Source organism: Astatotilapia calliptera, chromosome 11 (genome assembly GCF_964374335.1).
Source record: "Astatotilapia calliptera chromosome 11, fAstCal68.1, whole genome shotgun sequence".
NCBI classification, from domain to species: domain Eukaryota; kingdom Metazoa; phylum Chordata; class Actinopteri; order Cichliformes; family Cichlidae; genus Astatotilapia; species Astatotilapia calliptera.
Window position 1 is genome coordinate 34,606,838 of NC_137432.1, and position 20,093 is coordinate 34,626,930.

The 20,093-nt window shown below is 42.8% G+C and overlaps 1 protein-coding gene across 4 annotated transcripts in view; it reads left to right on the top strand.

The window, feature by feature from the left end:
• The window catches only part of satb1b (SATB homeobox 1b), a 60,283-nt gene extending 40,546 nt beyond the window's left edge, over positions 1 to 19,737 (top strand). For all 4 annotated transcript variants that reach the window (XM_026183864.2, XM_080308163.1, XM_026183867.2 and 1 more), the window contains 2 exons: positions 15,516 to 15,722; positions 17,547 to 19,737. In XM_026183864.2, the coding sequence (XP_026039649.1) occupies positions 15,516 to 15,722; positions 17,547 to 18,167 (828 nt within the window). In that variant the 3' untranslated portion in view covers positions 18,168 to 19,737. The remainder of the gene's footprint in view (positions 1 to 15,515; positions 15,723 to 17,546) is intronic.
• Positions 19,738 to 20,093: the final 356 nt, after the last annotated feature.

Consider the following 20,093-nt stretch of genomic DNA (forward strand, 5'->3'; position numbering starts at 1 on the left):
ATGGGCGCTCCCCGGGCAGCTGGTCCTCCCCCCTTACTACCCAGCCGGCATTGCCACATCTACCAGCACCGCCAGGCCAGCGGCTGCTCCTCCCCAGCAGCACCCACGTACTCTGAAAATCAGATGCTGGGACCCAGCTTTCCGCTGCAGTTTCCTCAAAAATATTCAAAAAAGAAATTGCCAATATATATTTTTTTAATTTAAAGCAGGACAGTGGGTTCATTGTGTTAGTTTCATGCTCTGGGCAGACAGTTCAAGCATTTTTATCTTACTATCCTCAATGCCAGCATCGCAGTCTGGATAAAAAAGGGTTTCCTTTCCCTCAATGCTGTGTATAGTATCACTGTCATACACAAAAGTAAATAAATATGGCACTTTGTGTAGGCAACCGCAGGGCTGCAATGATATGTTAAATGATAGATTAGCTAGTTTGCTCGTCAAGCCATGAGTCAATCATTTTTGTCAGGTCTCGTTGTAAAGACTTGCGGAAAGAGTTAATCACCACAACTGAAATTTACAGACGTCCCTAAACACCTCGCAAACAGGCAAACGGCTATGAAAGGTGATACACAGATATAGCGTTACTGTATTGAATAGAAGATGCCTATAAGGATACAATTACTTAACACAAACCATATGGAGCAAGTCTGAGCAGCAGAGCTAATGCTCACTGAGCCAGTTGGTAACTAATCAAATGTAATCTCGCCCTGTATTAATCACTTCCTCTGACATGCAGATAAGGAACAAAGTTGTATTTAGTGAGAACCTTTATTACCATCTTTGTACTCAATTTTACTGCAGTTTTTTGTACAGATTGAAAGTATCCTTGTGGCTGGGAGTGATGAAGCTGCAGTTTACCAATATTCTCTAAATGCCTCACAGACAGGCGATCGGTAGATGTGAAAGTGTAATAGAAGGCAGCTCTTAGTCAAAATACAAAGACTTGACACTGCACTAAATCAGGTCTCTAGCAATACACCCGAAGCAGGTGAACAATTGTCAAGAAATGAGAACAAACCATCCCGCTACCCACACACACACACACACACACACACACACACACACACACACACACAAGCCCGTTCAGCTATCTTAGTGAGGACCTTCATTGACATAATGGTTTCCCTAGCCCCTTACCCTGACCATTAAAAATGAATGCCTAACCCTAAACCTAACCATAACCTAATTGTAATCCTGACACTAAAAATACATTTTGAGCCTCAAACTTGTGAGGACCGGTGTGTGTGTTCTCACAAGTGACTGTTGGTTCTCACAAGTATAGTAGAATGCAGATTTCGGTCCTCACAAAGATAGCTAGACAGGAACACACACACAGATTCCTAAATAGATAAGAACCAAGCAGACGTCCTGTTCTCTTCCTCAGTGCGTCACCTTGGTTCCTGGGAAATTATGACGGCCATTTTTTTCAAAAGATTGTTGCCGATTTAACAAAACCAAGTGATTAGTCAATATAATAGTTATTGATTAATGATGAAAATATTAGTAGATTTTGAACTATTAAACATGAAATATCATATCCAGTAAAAGTGTGCTGCCTTTATGCTAACTGATAAAAGATGGCACTAGTTTTATTTTAACCAGAAAAAATCATTTTAAAATGTGGTGGTTTGTTGTAGAACACATACCCACAATATGCTCGTTAGTGATTAGCAGTGATTTGTTGTCTCTTTAGTCATATTACATATTATTGGCTGCAGTGGTTACTCATTTTTAAAAGAGGTGTTGCTTTAAAAACATTTTTTAGGTTTTTAAAATGCTAGTAAAATGCTTGTCTAAATCAGTGAGAGGAACAGCTGAATGTATCCATTTATAATGTTCAAAATCATCACTTAAGCTTAGGTCAAGAGAGGTTTGCAGCCTTGCAGGGGGAAAAAAATAACCATCCGAGCCGTGGGTAGAGCACCATGCCAGCAGAGACTGCTGGTACTGTGGTTGGTGATGAGGATGGAGGATGGGCTAGACTGGCAGGATGCCCATATGGGGTCCAGGGAAATAATCATGGGGGGAGGGGAAGGAAGAGGCCTCATCACTGAAACTGGCACTGTCCTGTCTGCTTGGTTTGCATTTCAAACTCTGCCTGTTCAGCTCAGCTTAGGGTTTCCCAGTATGTTTACATAAGCACGGGACCAGGTGACTTGGACACATGCGGGTAGGTGCACACCACTTGGTGTATTTAGAGTATCTGAGACAGCCAAGAAGATGAGAACAGATCTGACAATCTTTAAGGAGAGAAAGATGGGAGATGGTGACCTGACGGAGGCCACGGGCAGCAATACTTTGAGTAGAAAAGTTAACCCGAGCCTGCTCATTGGTTCACGCTCCACTGAGCGTGCGGTTAGGTGTGGAGCATGTACTGTGTGTTTTTCTGAGGAGGCACATTGAATGCGTGGACCAGTGCATGTATACTCCAGTGTGCATATTTATGTCGGCTGGTGTTTGGGGAGTTTTTGGAACGCAGCCATTCTGTCCTCTCCTAGGGCTCGTAACCACTGAAGGCCTCTGCCAGTCCTCACCCTCCACATGCACATATTCAACGTTGCGTTTCAATCACTCTTTTACTGCCACATATTCAGAGTAGTAACTATAGAGCAGTGACTCTAACCCGAGCCATAATACTTTATCAGATTAATGTTTGCTATTTACTTGAAGTCAGACCATTCATTTTTTTAAGCAATCCACAAAGCCATTCTGATTTATTAGGATACATATTGTGTTTACTCTTTGATAAAATCGAAATCATTATTCATGATCCGTTCCTCAATGATTCAGACTGATCGAACGCTCCAAGAATGCTCCATCTCCATTTAGCTTCAGGAGATGTCAGACTTGGAGAAAACAACTGCGCGCTGCTGGTTCAAATCCAGCGTTGACACTGCCAGAAGTTGTGCTATTTGCCAAACGGCCCATTTCATTTTAGCCTGCAGAGGTGCAAGCTATGATCTGGATAGCTTGGAGTTGATGTCAACATTATTAACTGGCTCAGTAGGGCTAGTGCACTATCTAGCAAGCTGCAGTGCTTTGTTTTCATTCATGTTAACAGGGGAGGCTTGCTGTGTTGGCTAGCCTGACGGAGAGGGCAGCTAATATTCAGCTGAGCGATGGGAGGTCGGCTGAGGGTGGGGTGGAGCGGATCGGGGGCATTCCTTTGACACGACTTTTATGTCTAAACATTCCCAACACTTCCTGAGAGGAACTGTGCGGTGGATGGAATCAGAGTCCCTGCTGTCATAAAACAAGCACCCTGGGAGCCCTGCGCACTGCGGGGCTCAAAGCCCTCCGACTCCTCAATGGCCAGTGGAGTACAGAACGCAGTCAACACCACAAACGGCGCCCTCCCTCCCCATCTCTCTTTCTCTTTCTGTCTCCCTCTCTCACTCGCTCATTCTCCCCTGGAAGAGGCTACGCTAATTAGCCAGGCTCTAATGAGACAGAATGGCACTGATCTGGTCCGCCGCTGCGCCACCGGGGGGGCCGAGCAGGGGGGCTGGTGCAGTAGGGGAGAGAGAGGGGGGGGAGGTTGGTGTATGCCATCTGTCACCCTGCACCCGCCTGGCACGGCAGTCCCTGGAGTGGAGGAGGGGAGTGGTGGGGGGCCGGTGATGGCGGGGAGTGAGTGCCTCGTTGGTCTAAGGATATGGACTATTGGGTGAAGGTGGGTGGAGGCGGCGGGTGGGGATACTGATAGGAGGAAGGGAGGGTGACCGCATAACTGTGACTGCTTCATGTTTCCAAAGTTGCTAATTTCCTGTTACGGGTAGAATCCGCTTAGTGGTTTTACATGTTTTATATGGACATGAAAGCTTTTCTTAGCTTTAATCTCAGCCAACTATACCAAACCAGACACACACATGCAGCTCTGCTCCATCCAGTGGCTGCTTTACAAGAGGGGCAGATGGCTGACCTTTTCGGTGTCTCTGTCTAGATTGTGACCGTTCAGAGGTTTGTCTGTTGTGAGGAGCTGCTCGGGGTCGGAATATTAAAAGTCGCGTTTTGCATGAAAATCGTGGCATCCATAGATCGGCAGAATCGACAGTGAAGATGTTACACTGGTACTTGTTACAGTTTTGCATCGCTTCCCACAAGTTTGACTTTTACTGTTACAGCAGTGCTGGCATCAAGTCTTAATTTTTGTTTGTGTGCTTCTCCTCACCTCTCTCTCTCAAATTAGGCAGATCAGAGTGAGCATATCACAGCCCCTGGGGATCTAAAAGGGCCGTGACTGTTTATTAATTGATTTATTTATTTATCTCCCGTGCCTGCTTGGTTATTAGGTTGCCATGGGAAACAGGCTAGGCCAGATCCCCTCCATTATTAAAGACACAATTTCTTGAACTGGAGACCCAGCTGTCTGAATAATTAATTTAGTGAACGAATTATCTTGCAAACGGTAAGTCTTCCCCTCCCTCTGAAATGAGCCTTTCTCTTATTGTTTAATGGACAGTGGAATTCCCACCAGCCTGTTTTCTGAGCCCTCCTCCTCTTAGTGGGAGCACGGGGTCTCACTGAGCATGCTCAGAGCACTTTGTGTCTCTCCTGCCATCTCTCTCACTTACGCCTTACGTGCCACCTCTCACCCCATCTGTCTCCAACCGCACAACTCCCTCCCCCCTCGTCGCCCACCTCCTTCCCTGCAGTCCAAACTAGGAATCTGCCCCGACTGTCAAGACTCCAAATTGTCTCATCCTCATCACCTCTAGTACATTACTGTATGACAAATGTTTCGTGGAGCACAGCAGCTGTTAGCCAGTTCGCTACATAACTGAAGTAGCACTAGAGCTCTCTCGATAAACAAGCCTAACCGATGCTTATTCTGTCACACAGCTCACATCACTAGTTCTCACTGTTTTCTGGCTTGTTAGAAAAAGTTACTCCTATTCCACTGACAGGCACAGGGTTTTGCTAGCTTTTTCTTTCCTGCAAATGTTAGCAAGCTAACCCACTCCCACTGTCTCCACTTCTCCTGACAGACCACACAGGGCTTGTTCTGAGGCCCATTCTCGCTAATCTGATCAGGCAGGCAAATACGCCGGGAAAAGCGCTTTAATGATCCCCCTAATTACCTCAAGTCAATACCAACTGTATTATTAGACTCGGGGAAAATATTCCATTAGGGTGCCCCCCGTGGGAGTCCCCCCTGTGCGCGCTGATGTCACGCGCTGCGCGCCCCCTACGCTTGTAATTAATTTTATTTACACACGCAGGAATGCACAAGGTCGCACCTGCAGCCCGGAGCCGCCCGACTCGGCCCGCCTAATCAGATCTGTCATAATTACCATTCTGCATGCTTCTGACACACGCCGGGAAATATTTCAATTTAACTACAGCCACTAGCTCCGGCAGATGCAGCGTGAGAGAGAGAGAGAGTGTGTATCTGTGCTAGTGTGCGTGCATACAGAGTGTGAGAGAGGGGGAATTGCATGGGGAGATATTAGGACCTATCTAAGTCCTCATCCTGCTTACGTTCACTTGGTTTTGCTAGCATTATTTGTTCTCCTCTCTGTCTTTCAAAATCTCCTCTCTGTCTCTTTGCTTCCTCTGAGGATGACTGCCTCTCACTACTAATCACTTTATCCACATTGAATTCTATTAGTAGGTAAATTTACAATATACTGCATGAACTGAGCCTGACGAAGGGCTTCCAGCCATGTTTCACAGAGACATTTGAGGTTTTTCAGCTATTTTCTCAACATTTGAAAATTGTGATTTTATTTTAAGACAAGTCCCTTCAAATTGAACAGGAAACAAAAAAAACATATATCTTTTGTCTGCCTTTAAATATTTGATCAGTTTCACTAAAATCTGCAAACTTGTCAACAATTAAGAACACTTATTTAGCTGACATAGACAATTTGCAGGTTCCCTGCTATTTCAATCCCTAATTCAATAAGATCAGTCATGATTTATCAGCTTAATTATGCTTTGATATTAGCAATTAAACCCCAGCTTTGAATTAAATCTCAATCAAGCTCTTATAATTGATGGAATCAGACTCCATGTAGGTGCTTTCTGCGTTTGTAATGTTGCTGCAGTTGTTGATTATCTGCAGTTCATCTTCGATGTGTTTGTTGTCTTGTGTGCATTCATCCTCCATCTGCCTCAGCAGTATTGAATAGAAAAGATTATAAACAAGAGGTAAATTTGTGGATGGAGAACAGTGTTTGAACATTCAGTGTGGCTGTGCAGACAGTGCGGATATACAAATATCAGCCCACCACCAGGCTAAACTAGATTATGGTGCAATTTCAACAATACTAATATTTGATACAGAGAGACACGTGTACTGTAGCATCATCAGTGACTCCATTTTCAGCCATTTTGTACACATGAAAAATCTGTGGTGCTTTCCTGGACAAAGAGTCCACTAAAATGTGAAGTTTACCTTCTTAGGAGAGAAAATATATTTCCTGCAAGTGTTTGGTCAGGACTGAGCAAAATATTACAACAGTTTAATTTGTGGATATGCAAATTATAACAATTTTTTTCCTTGGGCTCGGGCAGCGCATTCATCCTGCAGACAATCAGGATTTTCTGCAGGAGGATGACTGTGGGAAAGTCCCTGGTCGTACAATTGTTACTGTGTTATGTGCAGTTGTGTGTGAAGAACTTTGCTGGAAAAGAATAAAATGTGTGGTTAAAAAAAAACGAAACTGTAACCACACAGATGTTTAATGTGCTCCATTTTTGATGGACTGGTCATTTGCCTTTGGTTATTCTTTATGCTCCATCTGCCTCTATTTGGTTGCTCGAAAATACCCTCAATGCTTTATTGGTTCGGCAGCCATGACGTAAACTGCCACACAGAGCTAGTCGGTATTGTTTCTGGGAAGGAGTGCTGACACAGAGAGAGGGCCATTTCCTGCACAGTCATGCCTCGCCCTCACAATGTGTGTCGCGTTAGCTGTCAGTCTGTTATTGTTGTCAACTTGCTTATTGTATCTGGAGAGGTCGCGACCCCTCTTCAGAAAACGCTCGCTGTTTGGCTAAGACTTCTCCGTGTCACAGCTCGAATTGAGATTAAATGTTTGGCATGTATGATTCAGACTGGCGAATCTCTCTCCTAAAGCTCAGCCACTGACATCCTCACAAAAGAAGATAGTAACACAATCTGGCAACCACAATCTGGAAAGCATCCTCTCTGACAAGACATCAGAGTCGTATCAACGAGATTTAATAACTAAAAAAAAATAGAGTTTTAAAGGCAAGTTTCTAAAGATTTAGATGACTCAGTTTTTAATCCTTAAAAGCTTTCCTTAAGAAAGAAGCGACCGTACTAGAAATTTCATCATTAATTTCTGCAGTTGCAAATCCAGCCATCCTTGGGGCCTGTCTGTCATTTTACAAAGATGGTCGTTTGATCCGTTTGTTTTGTAGTCTGCCTCCTTCATGAGGGCCTAGGACCTGCGTGTGAATTAGAATCAGATGGTGAGGTTATGAAAAATTATGCAGAGGTAAATAAAAATGTGGCTTAACAATAAATTCAACTCTTTGATCACCATCTGGTGAACAGCCTTAGATACGATACAAAGAAGGGGGTATATTATTAGAAAGTAATAAATGCACTGAACGTTTTTCTCTCGATCCGTTGGAAATGCCTCATACTTTCAGTGCCGTGTTGTCTTCTGTAGTTAATATCCACTCATGAGTTGCTTAGAGAGGCAAACTAGTGATTTGGTGGGTCCCTAGTTTCTCCAGAATTGATCAGATTTAGTACTGGCTCTTTAGTATTGGCGTGGTCTTTCTCAAAAACTATGCATCAAGACATAAAGTCTAGCCAGAAGCGGCATTATAAATGCAACATAAAGCGGCCTGAAACAGAGCTCAGTAATCTCCTTTTCAGCAACATTGGATACATTAGTATTTTGTCATATAGCAAAGCCATTTCCAGCACAAACCTTCTCTTAAGTAAAAGAAATAATGCAAACACGATTACTTTGCATTACTTTGGATATATGATGAATGCACAGTTCAGTAATCTTTTCCATTCCAGTAGCGAGACAAATTTGTATGTTCAAATCTTGCTAGCAGACATTTTTAGTGCAAATCTTGCCCTTGTCCTGATCATCTGCCTATCACACGGAGAATGAAAGAAAATAAACACGATTACTTTGGCTACATAATAAATTCCCCGCATAACCCAACATATTCATCTAGCTGCAGCGGTGCAACGATAATCAATGTGGTAAATCCTTAGCTGAACTGCAAATTAATTCCTTCCCTTTAAGCATTGATCACTGGATCACCCCCACAGAGGAACATATATTTGGATTAAGGCCTGTCCTTTTGTTAAAGGGCTAGATGAAGTTTGTGCGAGTTTGTACGTTTGCTCCGAGAAGGCAAACTACACAAACACAATTGAGTTGAACTTGAAGAAGTGTACATTTTTGTCACAGAGTTCATCTGTTACAAGAGATGGGAACAATGTGCTCTTAGTATATTTTTTGGCCGTCCTTCCAATTGCCACTGCAGTTCAATTAAGGCTACTGACCCCGTTTCCACTGCCTTTTCATCCTCACTGTATGCCAGAAACAATTCGTACAGTCAAAGCTTTTTCTGTTTGCTTATAAAGACCCACACGCCGCAAAGGAATCTGGCCCAGAAATGTGCAGTCAATTATTGCTTATTGTTGCGGGAGATTCGCATATGCCGAAGCATCGGGAACATCTCAAGACTCCACCGTCGTCAGCAGATGGGCGTCCACCATGCCGTAATGTATTTACAACACGGCGCACGTTACCTCGCAGGGTTGAACCTGCGTGCGCAGACGCTGGATTGGTGTGCTCGGGGAGGAGAAACAGGTTTGAACATACCGTGTTATCGGCTGCGTTTATCTGCATAGTGTTGCCTGCCAGTGCTGGGCCTCTGCCAGGTTCAAGGAGGAGGAAAGACAGTGATGCATTGTCTTCCCCTTTCTTTTAGCTCGCTCCCTTATTCAGACACAGGAGGTTTGTCTGGCTGTCTCAGAAACCGTCTTCTCCTCCAACCAGCCAGCCACAACAATAGCCACAATCATTTCTTCATCACCGAGTTTCCCTTTTCATTTTTTTGTGTCATCTTGGCCTTTTTTGTCCAGATGGTTAAAATCCAAATGGTGCTCAAAGCACTTTTTGTTGGGTTGAATGTGAGGCATTATTTTTGGTTACGCAGTAATCTGAGAAAGGAGGGCGGGAAAAACCTCAAATGGCAAATTGATGGACATCTGTTGGCTTATTTTAGTTATTTATTTTTGCTGTGGCCGAGGTCAGCTTGATGGGGCTGATAACAAGCAAATGAGATTAGGGGGAAGGTGTTGGTCCAGGCCATGTGACAGACCTCTCCCTGTCTGTCTGCCTGTCTGTCCACTCGGCCTGTCTCACAGCAGAGCCAGATTTTTTTTTAAACGTTCCTCCTTCCATGTTGGGGGTGTTTGCAGCAGTAGTTTGGTGGTGAATGGGTGGGTGGGTTGAGCGGTGAATACCATGCTGTTCTCTGACAGAGCAGGCCTATGCTCTCATTGGCAGCTTGTGACTGCAGCACACATACACGGTGTACTGCATTGCATAGCTGGGTGAATCTTGCGCATGAATTCAACTATTGTGTTGCAAGGAAACCGTTTCTCTCAGAACACCCGGTTACTATTTATATCAATATTATACAATGGTCTGCTGAAGCTCATGGGGCTGTGCTCAGATCTGACCTCTAGGGCCCCGAGGTGCTCTTTTAATTTGGCACCCCATGACCCCGTAGCCCCATGAGCCACCGGTCATGTCTGTTTCAAAACAAGAAAAAGAATCCTTGATTGTCAGTCCAGTTGTTTGAAAGTAATTAATAATTAAGCAACAATGACCCAGAGGCAGCGGATTACAGCGCAATATTGTTGCAGGTGTGTGCCAGCATAGCAAGATAATCCTATGCCTTTCAGTACTTATTGCTTCAATGAACCTGTTTGCAGCATCTGTGAGTTCAACTGAGAGATGTGCTTTGTATCCAAATAAACTGCCTTTCCAGTTCACTACTTAATCTGTGATTTCTGAGGTTATCTAGGTTGGAAAAAATGTGTTTGGATGGACGGGTATTTGTATAGTGCTTTTCTAGTCTTGCTGACCGCTCAAAGCGCTTTTTATACTACAAGCCACATTCACCCATTTATGAAACATTTTTTTCACTTTAAACACTCGCATGCTAATAGCTACACGTGGGGGCAATTTGTAGTCCAGTATTTAGAGTATGCTAAGGACAAGCAGCCTGAGAACTGACCTCTGCTCTCCTGAGCAATAGCTTTCTTTATTAGGTCAGCTGTAAAGCTGTTTGTCCTTAAATGCATAGTAAATATGATTTATTAACCGTTAAAGTGAAGGTTAATTGTCAGTAAAAAGTCAGAATGTCATGAAGAATTGCAATTTTTGGGGTCAATGTTGTGACTTTGAGGTCAAACTAATGATTCAAATGAAAACAATGCAACAGTTTTCACCCGAGAGAAAATTTAGTGGAAAACTGTAAAAGGCCTACTTTGTGGCGTTTTCCAAGAGTGCAAGTGATTTCCCACCATGGGCAAATTACAGGTGCGGCAGACGCAAAGGAGAGTGAGGAAAATGAACGTTTACACCGGTTTTAGGTCACCGTTCGCTTCCAACACAGACATTTGTTAAGTTTGGTCATCGTTTTTCTGCTGGGTGTTGAGTTCTAGCTTGGCTGACATTGTTTTCTGCGGTTGCAAACTGTGAGGGGGGATGAGAGGTGCGAAGATTAGAACTGTAGAGTCCACCTAATAAAAATAAATCTGTTACTTCTGTTTCTGATATGAATGTAGGTTTGCTGTAACTGATCATTATCAAAGTTATCAGCCAAAGACAGTGTAGCAAGTATAAGTAGACTTTTGGTTCCTGTTGCTGCAGCATTTTGTAGTCATGCGATATGAGAAAATGCCTTTACAACAATGTTGTTGTGAAACACTTTGAGAGAGCGCCGTATTCTCTATTGGTCGTCAAACAGGCCTGTTCTGAACTACCTGTTCTGTTTATTTATAGAGAGCCCTTAATGATCTTCAACAAAACACTGAGTACACTGCATTGAAGAGCCCTAGATTTTTGTTTTCTGGGCCGTATTGGAACACTTTAGTGGCAGGGGCAGCAAGTTCCATGATCCAATCAAGAGCAGTTGGTGCTTGTCAGCTGCAGTGGAGAGGCTCAACAAATTACATTAAACAATAAAGGGGAAAACAGATTTGAAACAGTATGGTAATATCAGTGGAGTGCGGGAATGTTGAACATAAAGTCTCGTTGATGGGGTAATTTTTGTGAAAAATAGTCATATTTAAGTAGGTTTTATATCAAATAAATTTCATGGTATGCCATATTTTACAGTACATTTGTTACTTTACTTTATCCCAACTTTATTTCTTCCAAAGTTCAAGAGGGAACTGCTCACTTCTTTCTCTGTCTCGCTCTCGTTGTCCCTCTCCATCTCTGTCCTCTCTGCCGTCCCCCTGCCTCTGCCTGGACTGTGGAAGCAATGCAATTAGACAAACACAAACAGAGCTCTTGAAGCTGGAAAGTGCTGACTGTCCACTGTCCGCAGTGTTGGACAGGGGCGGCGTTTAAAAACATTCTTTTCTTCCTGGCACGTGATTCTTCCTTCAGCATCGTCTATGGCAGCCCAGAAACAGTCGAAAGCAAAAAAGAGAGAAAAAAAGCCACACAAACGAACATTCACACTTGTGAACTAATAAACTCTGTACTTTATTTCATCAAATGGACTTCCTGGCATTGGAATGGAGTTCACGTCGCGCCTTTGTTTGATTGGCTCTGCTACTTTGGGTTTAATCCTGCTGGTTTGGGGAGTGTTTGAGTTGGATTACTCCATCGTTGGGCTGGGGTACTGTTTCTCTGGCTTTGACAAGATGGTGTGTGGTGGTTTGTGTGCGTCTGTTTGTGTTTTTTTTTTTTTGGGGGGGGGGGTGTCTGTGTGTGTGTGTGTGTGTGTGTGTGTGTGTGTTCTTCCTCACTACCGAATCAGCTGAAACCACAGACAGCCCAACTGGAGTGCTGTCCAAATCCCTCTGCATGCAAATTAAAAACGCAACAATAAACGTGGCAAAGGAACAAGGTGGGCACGCAGGCTTTATGGCCCCCTCTCCCCCACCTTTCTCTCTCTCCTTCCCTCCCTTTATGTCTCTCTCTCTCCCTCTCTTTCTCCCCCTCTCGCCTTCCTCCAAAACCCCTCCTGGGTTTGATGTGGCTTATGGGAGGAGTTGGAACAGGGGACAACCAAACTGCTGAGTTATCTCTTGCATGCAGTGTGGCGGCGTGGCTCTGCCCTCTGTGTGTGTGCATGTGTGTCTGCGTGCAGACCAGCAGCACGGTGTAATCCTGTGGAAATGAAAGGTGCTGCCGCGCACTGGCCGGGAGATTACAGCGCCGCTCTGTCGCGCTGCCAGGACAGACTACCCGGCTGAGAGAGCGGCCCTCTGTAACACACACACTCACACACCTCGCTGTCTGTCTTTGACGCCGCGTTTCCTCCTCGCTGCTTTTTGCTCCGCGGCCATCCCTCCTTCTTCATCCTCTCTTGTTCCTTTACAGCTCTCTTCTAGCTTCACTACAATTTCATGCCCACATCACTGCAGGCCCCCCCACTTCGTTACCCTTCTCTCTCTCCCACGCAGCTCTTCAGTGCGTTATTTCCTTTCACTCTTACTCACACACTCACACACTGGCCTGCTGAGGTTTAGGTCATCACGTCTGACCACGTCACTCAGCCCCTGTAGAGCCCTTCTGTCTGTGCAGTCCTCAGTCTTTCACTCGGCTCCATGAGCAAACATAAACACACATTTAGCAACTGTGACCGTGAGGCGTTTCTGTTTGTAAAGAAATGAAAGGGAAGTGAGATTAGTAGTTAGAATCGAGTAACACCGATGTTGCCAACACTTTAAATAATAGTTTGACCAAGCAACAGTTCTGATCATTTTCTATTTTTATTGTGTTCTCCCTTTATACTGGGGAAGCAACCATTTTAAATTTTTCATATTTTGAAAACAAAACGTAGCCTGACTTTGCTAAGTCTTCATGTTTTTGCTGATTACGTGGATGTCAGTCGACATCAGCAAAATCTGATGGTACCAATAATAAGCTGACATGTTGCTGCATCGCTACCTGCAGCTGTTTTTATGAGCAATAATCCTGCCCACTGATTTCTTGGTCATTTCAATTTATCATTAGATTCATATGTGTATTGCATCTTGATCTTCAAACATCCAATGAACACATGAACTCGAACATCTTGATTATTTTAGCAACTGATTAGTTCCCTATTTAAACAACAAAAATTTAATATAACAAAGAATAAAATATCAAAGCAGTAGGGCTGAACGATATATCGCATTTGCGATAATATCGCGACATGATCAAGTGCAATTTTCTAACCGCAAAGGCTGCGATTATACTGCGATTATAAGGCTGTCCAAATTACTACCATATCCCAGAATTCATAGCGCGGCCCAGCCAAACTCCAGTTTCCAGCAATGGCGGCCGCTACTAAGTTTTAAAATTACTCATACTAATCTTTCTGGGTCACAAAATAAACTTTTAACATATTTTCAGGCGAGAAAGTAGTTGTGTAAACATCAAATATCTGCTCGGTTTATCAAGATATCCCATATTTGCAAAAGTGCTTCGACGTTTTCAGAGGCGTCTGCTACCCACCAGCTCGACAGCTAGCCGGGAGCTCGAGGATTACTGATGCGGCCGAGAACGGCACAACTCCCGGCACATCATTTTCAGATCACCGCGGAGTTTCGCTGCTCGGGTTAAACGTAATATATAAGTCACTTAGACAACCTAAAAATGTTATTGTTGGGCTTTTTTCAGTGTTTTGTTTGTTCGTGAGTAAATCGGTTTGGCTGAGATTAAAGTTATTAGATTAGATAAAATAAAACTTTATTAATCCCCCGGGTGGGTTCCTCCTTGGTTTTCACACAGCTGACTAAACGTCAAACAGAAAACTTATTAAACAGAAGTATGAGACAGTCGAGAATTTACACCAGTGTCTGGTTATATTTTAGATAGCAAGAAGCAGACGGCCGAGTTTATTAAACTCCACCGAGACAGCGGTGACGCTAATCAGAATTAGACCGTCCAATTTCACGCCTTTAAACTTTAAAGGCGTGTTTGTGTGTGTGTTTATACAATTGCTATTATGTTTGCACTTTATGTGTAATGTTACTGACTGCAGAGATCAGTAAGATGTGTGTATTTTTTATTTATTAGTTTTATTTATTTAATATTATTTTTTAATTGAATGACTGTCTAGTAGTTCACAGATGTCGAAAAACTGAGTGTGGTAAAGCCACTGATTTTTTTTATGTATATTTCTGCAATCTGCACATTGTACTGACTTTCATTTTAATGTTTACACCAGGGTTCCTTGTCAGCACTTTATGCTCAGATGTTTGTAAGCTAAAAATAAACTATTGTGTATGTTCAAATATACTGTTGTGATTGAAGAAGTTAAATAAAAATGTCAGTCATCAATTCATGCATCACCTCATGTCATCATAACAGAGGTCTGTCTTCCAGGAAAGAACAGTTTAAAATTAATGTAATATAGTATTGGCCATACTATATGATGTATTGCTTGTCTTTGTTTAATAATACAGAAGACAAAGACCTTAAAAAATAATCGCATATCGCATCGCAATCGCAATATTGGGGCAAAAAATCGCAATTAGATTATTTTCCATAATCGTTCAGCCCTACAAAGCAGTATGACCAAATGATGCGATGTCTCTAAAAGGAGACCAACTTTTATCATGCATGTTCAAGTCATGTTGTCAAATACATGTGTGTGTGTGTGTGTGTGTGTGTGTGTGTGTGTGGGGGGGGGGGGGGTTCTGCCTTCCCCGCTGCACTTTGAGTGTTAGCGCTTCCTGTGTCGGGCTCTCGCTGAATCTTTTAATCACCAAGGTCAGACCTCTTTGTGCATTGTATTAATCAAATAAAGCCTTTTCTAAGTGCACTTGTCTTATACTGTTCCTCAGCTCTGTCTTTCATGGCCCTCTGCTGGAGCATTTTAAACATGGGAGTCACTCACTTCCTCCCAAGGGTGCTACTCAATATGCCAGTATGTCTTTCTTGTCATATTAAAATGTTCCCTCCTGCTGTGCTGCTTGACCTTGTCTACCTTACGTCTTCATCTTCAGCTGTGTAACCCAAAAAAGCCCCAATGATGCATTTTATGAGTGGTTTTCGTTTTATTTTGTTCATTTTAGTGAAAAAATGTGTTAATTATTTTGAAATGGTGTCACAGTGGCTTTTTCTTCCTCACAGTACTTTGATGCTTCCGATAGAAGCAGCTCTGTTTTAAGGTTTCGTAGTCTGGTTGATTGTTTGGCCTTTTTAGGGCTGCAACTGTGCTTAAACATTTTGGACATCACGGTCCGAATTGCAGTACATTCTATTCTTACTGATTTGTATCCTTTTTCTCCTTCCTTCTCCCTCCTTCCTTTCAAATGTTTTGTCCAGGGCTGGCTCTGTGAGCTGCTGCGCTGGAAAGAGGATCCGTCTCCAGAGAACCGAACACTCTGGGAGAACCTCTCCATGATCCGACGCTTCCTGAGCCTCTCTCAGGCCGAACGCGATGCCATCTACGAGCAGGAGAGCAGCGCCGGCCAGCAGCACCACAACGAGCGGCCGTCGCACTTGATGCACATTTCCAGTGACCAGCTACAGGTGAGTGTGATATTTTTCACAAGATTATGACCTGAGCCAGTGCCTTTGGGCAAGGCACCGAGCTAAAACTACAACAGATGTGTTCCAGAACATGAATATTGAATCACAGCAATATGTTTCTGGGGCTGAATCCACTGGTTGGCTGTGGCTGATCACATGTTGGGTTAACTGCTTATTCTAAACTGCCCTTAGGTGTGGATGTCAAAGTAAAATATAAGGTGCTCCCCTCCCCCAGCTGTTAAAAAAATGGATAGATGGATCACTAATTGCTAAATCAAAGCAATTTGATTATTTGTGCTTGTGATTTGGATCTCTTTTTGGTACAATTTCTTATGAAAAGTAGTTTAAAGATATTATGTAACAGTGGAGAGAATCATTTTTAAAAATCCTAATGAAGTCTGATTATTGTATCTGTGCATATCCTGTTTTCCAAAGGTCTGTGTCAAAAATAATTTAGTTTAAAAAAAAAGGGAAACCTTAATTTTCCCCATTTGACTTCTTCTTTCAGTAATTCTAACCCTAACAGCACTCAGGAGTTTCTGCGAACACATAAATTAACAACACTGCAACACTTAAAAGTTGCTACTTTTTAAGCAAAAAACGTTTTCAAAGATATCATTAGGCTGAACTTGCTTAACAGAGCTGCTTTATAAGAGACATCTGGCAGATGAATAGAAAATAACACACAGGCTCGGTTAACGGTCGAAACATCTTAATGAAGTACAATAATACTTCTATTAAAAGTCTGAGCCACAGCAGAGTGGTTGATTAGTTATTTGGTTACTTGGATACAATGGCAGCGTTTCACAAAGACTGTCATTTAGTGGATATAAATAAGGTAATAGGATTTCTTTGACAAATCAGTTTGAGCAGCAGATATGGAATGAGGGAATTTTGTGCATACTTTGCATGCAAATGCAAAACGGTTGCAGATTGATAAAATAGGATTATTTCTGATTTAATGGTGCAGTTTTACAGTGTCCATAAGAGACTGGTGTTTAACTATTTTGTGCTGCTCTTTTACTAACGTGATACATTAGCCAAATTAGCTCACATTTGCTCAACAAGAACTAGCCCGGCTCAGTATATGGATACAGTAAAAATCACATCTTTGGGTGCATTTATGCAGCTGGCAAGCAGAGTCCCTGCAAAGTGCTGCTTTGCAAACTTCATTATGAAACACCTATCTACAGTGTCTGACTCAGAAATGAAAATAAAAGAGCGCCCATTTTGCAGGGTCAATAGAGACCACGAGTTGCCCACTCACTCGCTCTCCAACCACACAATGAGACATTTTACGAGTAATGTGTCATGTGTTTACACTAACGGGACTCTGACGGCAGAGCGAAAGCCATCGATAGCATTCTCACACGGCGGCAAATCAGCCAGACCATCGCGATGTGAATTGTACACAGGGAGCTTGTTTATCACTGCCGGGCAATAGAGGCCGATAAGCAGCACAGGATATAATAGAGAGGCCAGTTTGCCTGTGAATTCCCAGTGTGCGTGGAGCCGATCGTGTCACTCATGTGTACGAGTGTATATGCTGGTGTGGGGCTGTTGCCTCCTCTACCTCCACAATGAGACTCAAGCTCCCACTACCAAAAAAGGAAAAACATCATATCTGCAGAACTGATTGCATTCAATCAGATATTACATGGAAAATTCCTTCAACCAAGTGCCTGTTCTATACACAGCAGGCCCATTTTTCCTCACAACTCAATTGATTTTAATGAAAGGCCTTATTAAGGCGCCGATAAGTGTTCACTGATAACATCCCCATCTCCTTTCTCTTCCCTCTTTCTTTTTTTTTCCTCACTGCAGGCTCAGCCGCCTCAGACACAGCAGCAGCACCAGCCCTCCTTGTCCCTCCACCCCTCCCAACAGCCCTTGCAGCAACAGCAGCCCACCACCGGTCCCCGGTTGCCACCTCGCCAACCCTCCACCGCCTCTCCGGCCGAAACGGAGGACGAAGGCAGCCGCGGAGGGAGCATCAAATCCCGCACGGGTGGAGGCAAGATCTCCCTGGAAGCTCTAGGTATCCTGCAGAGCTTCATCCAGGACGTGGGCCTATACCCCGACGAGGAGGCCATCCACACCCTTTCAGCCCAGCTGGACCTGCCCAAGCTCACCATCATCAAGTTCTTCCAGAACCAGCGCTTTTATGTCAGTCACCCAGCAAAGGCACCCAAGGAGCCCATTAACAACAACAACAACAACACCACTATTGCAGCCATCGTCAACAACACCACCAGCAGCAGTAGCAGCAGCAGCAGCCCGGCCTTTGAGGAAGAGCTGACGGACTTCAGGGAGAGCGGAGAGCTGTTGAAGGAGCTGGACGAGAGCACGCAGACCAACAGCACCATCTTCTCCATCAAGATCGAAGAGCAGCTGGGCCGAGGTGCCGAAGCCCAGTCCGAGTCAGAGCACGAGGCCAAGGAGTAGGACTCTCCCTCTGAAACATGTACTGAGAGTTTTCCTGTGCACACAGACTGGTGACTGTGCTAAATGTAACGCTCTGGCCGCCACAGAAACACCACACTGCAAACAAAGAGAAGTAGTGTTTTCAATCAGTACAGCATCTGGACTGTATGAGGAGTGTTCATATATATATATATATATATATATATATATATATATATACATATATATATATATACACACACACACACACACACATATGAACTCACAGTGCGAAATGAGTGTTCACACACTGGAAAGCCCATTTCAGACTCAGTAATACAAAAAGTACTACTTTTTCGATTTTGTAAAACTTGTATTATTCACTGTAAAGACTGATGCATCGTTTAAATAATCTGCACAAAAAAATTATTAAGTATGTTGCCGTGGATATTTGCTGACTGCACTCTATGTCTGTTGTTTTACACTGACTTACTTTATCTTTTTGAGCTACTGATTATATTGAAAAAGGAAAAAAAAGTTCCCCTGGAGTTTGCTAGGACTTCGATAGGTGTTTACGTATGTGATGTTTAACTGGATTCTTTTTTTTTTAAGAAAATAGCAAATGAAATCAAGGACCATGTGGATGACAAGGCCTTAATTATGAGGTATCAAGTCTGGAGCCTGCTGGCAGATTAGTTATTCTTTTTAAAAAGCGCATAATGTGATTATGGATCACTCCAAACTCTGGAACGCGATCACCCAGCCCAGGTGCATCTACGAGAATAGCTCAGTCTCTTTACATATTATTTGTTAGGGAAGAAATATAAATATATATATATATAGACATTATATTGTAACTGTAAAAAGAATACAGTCTTAAAAAACTATGCCAACAAATGCCTTGTACTATACGGCACTGCCGATGTTAGATTATTTTGCAAAACCTTTGTCACTGTAACTTTCTGAATTGACACACAGTTGGAAATGTGAATTTCACAATGTTTATGTTGTCTGACATTATTTATTTGCAGTTCATGCAGTGTTTCTGATGTAATTACTTTTTCTAAAAAAAAAACTAAAAAAACAGTTTATGTTTCCTTGTGCGCGCTCTCTCTCTCTTTTTTTATTCCACCGATCTTGTTTCTATTTATAAATGTAATTTCAGTGGGCAGTAAAAACAAGAAGTGTCTTAAACGTTTTAAATGGAGAAATGTGCTTTAAAGGTTGCCTATAAAAAGTGCTGTATGTCAAGCAACTCATGCTACAAGCTTCACAATTAATGTTGTATGCAATTTTTACTATCATGCAAATAAGCTTAGGTAAAATGACTAACCTATAGAACACCTTAGAAAGAAAAACATATGCAATCTGTGTGAAAATCGATGTCTGCGATGTGTCTTCCTTTGGTTAAGAATCCAATTCAAAAAGCTACTCCTGTATAAATATTCTGTAAAAAAGTGTTTCTTTTTTATGAGTTCATTTCAATGAGAACACCAGTTATTTTGTTACGACTGACTGTTTTATAAGTGTTTCTCGGTTCTTTTCGGCAGAAATGTTCTAACTAGAAGTGGTTATTGATTGTTAATTACACAATTAAACTGTTTGTATTGTACCACAGATTTCTTGGCATTAACTTGACCAGGCTCTTTTGACACCAGAGGTGTGTTTGTCTCCTCTGGAAACAGGAGAGGAAACAATGTGAAATGGTTGTTTGTTTTTTTTTGGTTTTTCTTGGTTTTCTTTTTGCTTTTTTCTTTCAAGTTCTGCTAAGAAAGAGCAACTCCAGTTACTGACTCATTCCGCTGCGATCACTGAACCCATGTCACTTGTAATATCTGTAAATATCACATCTTATGAATCATTAATTGTTTAATATTGTAAATATATTTGAAGTTTGTGCAAAAGCTCACCGTACAAAGCTGAATCGCCATTCTGTCGTGCCTCTTCCTCCCAAACCGACTGTACCAG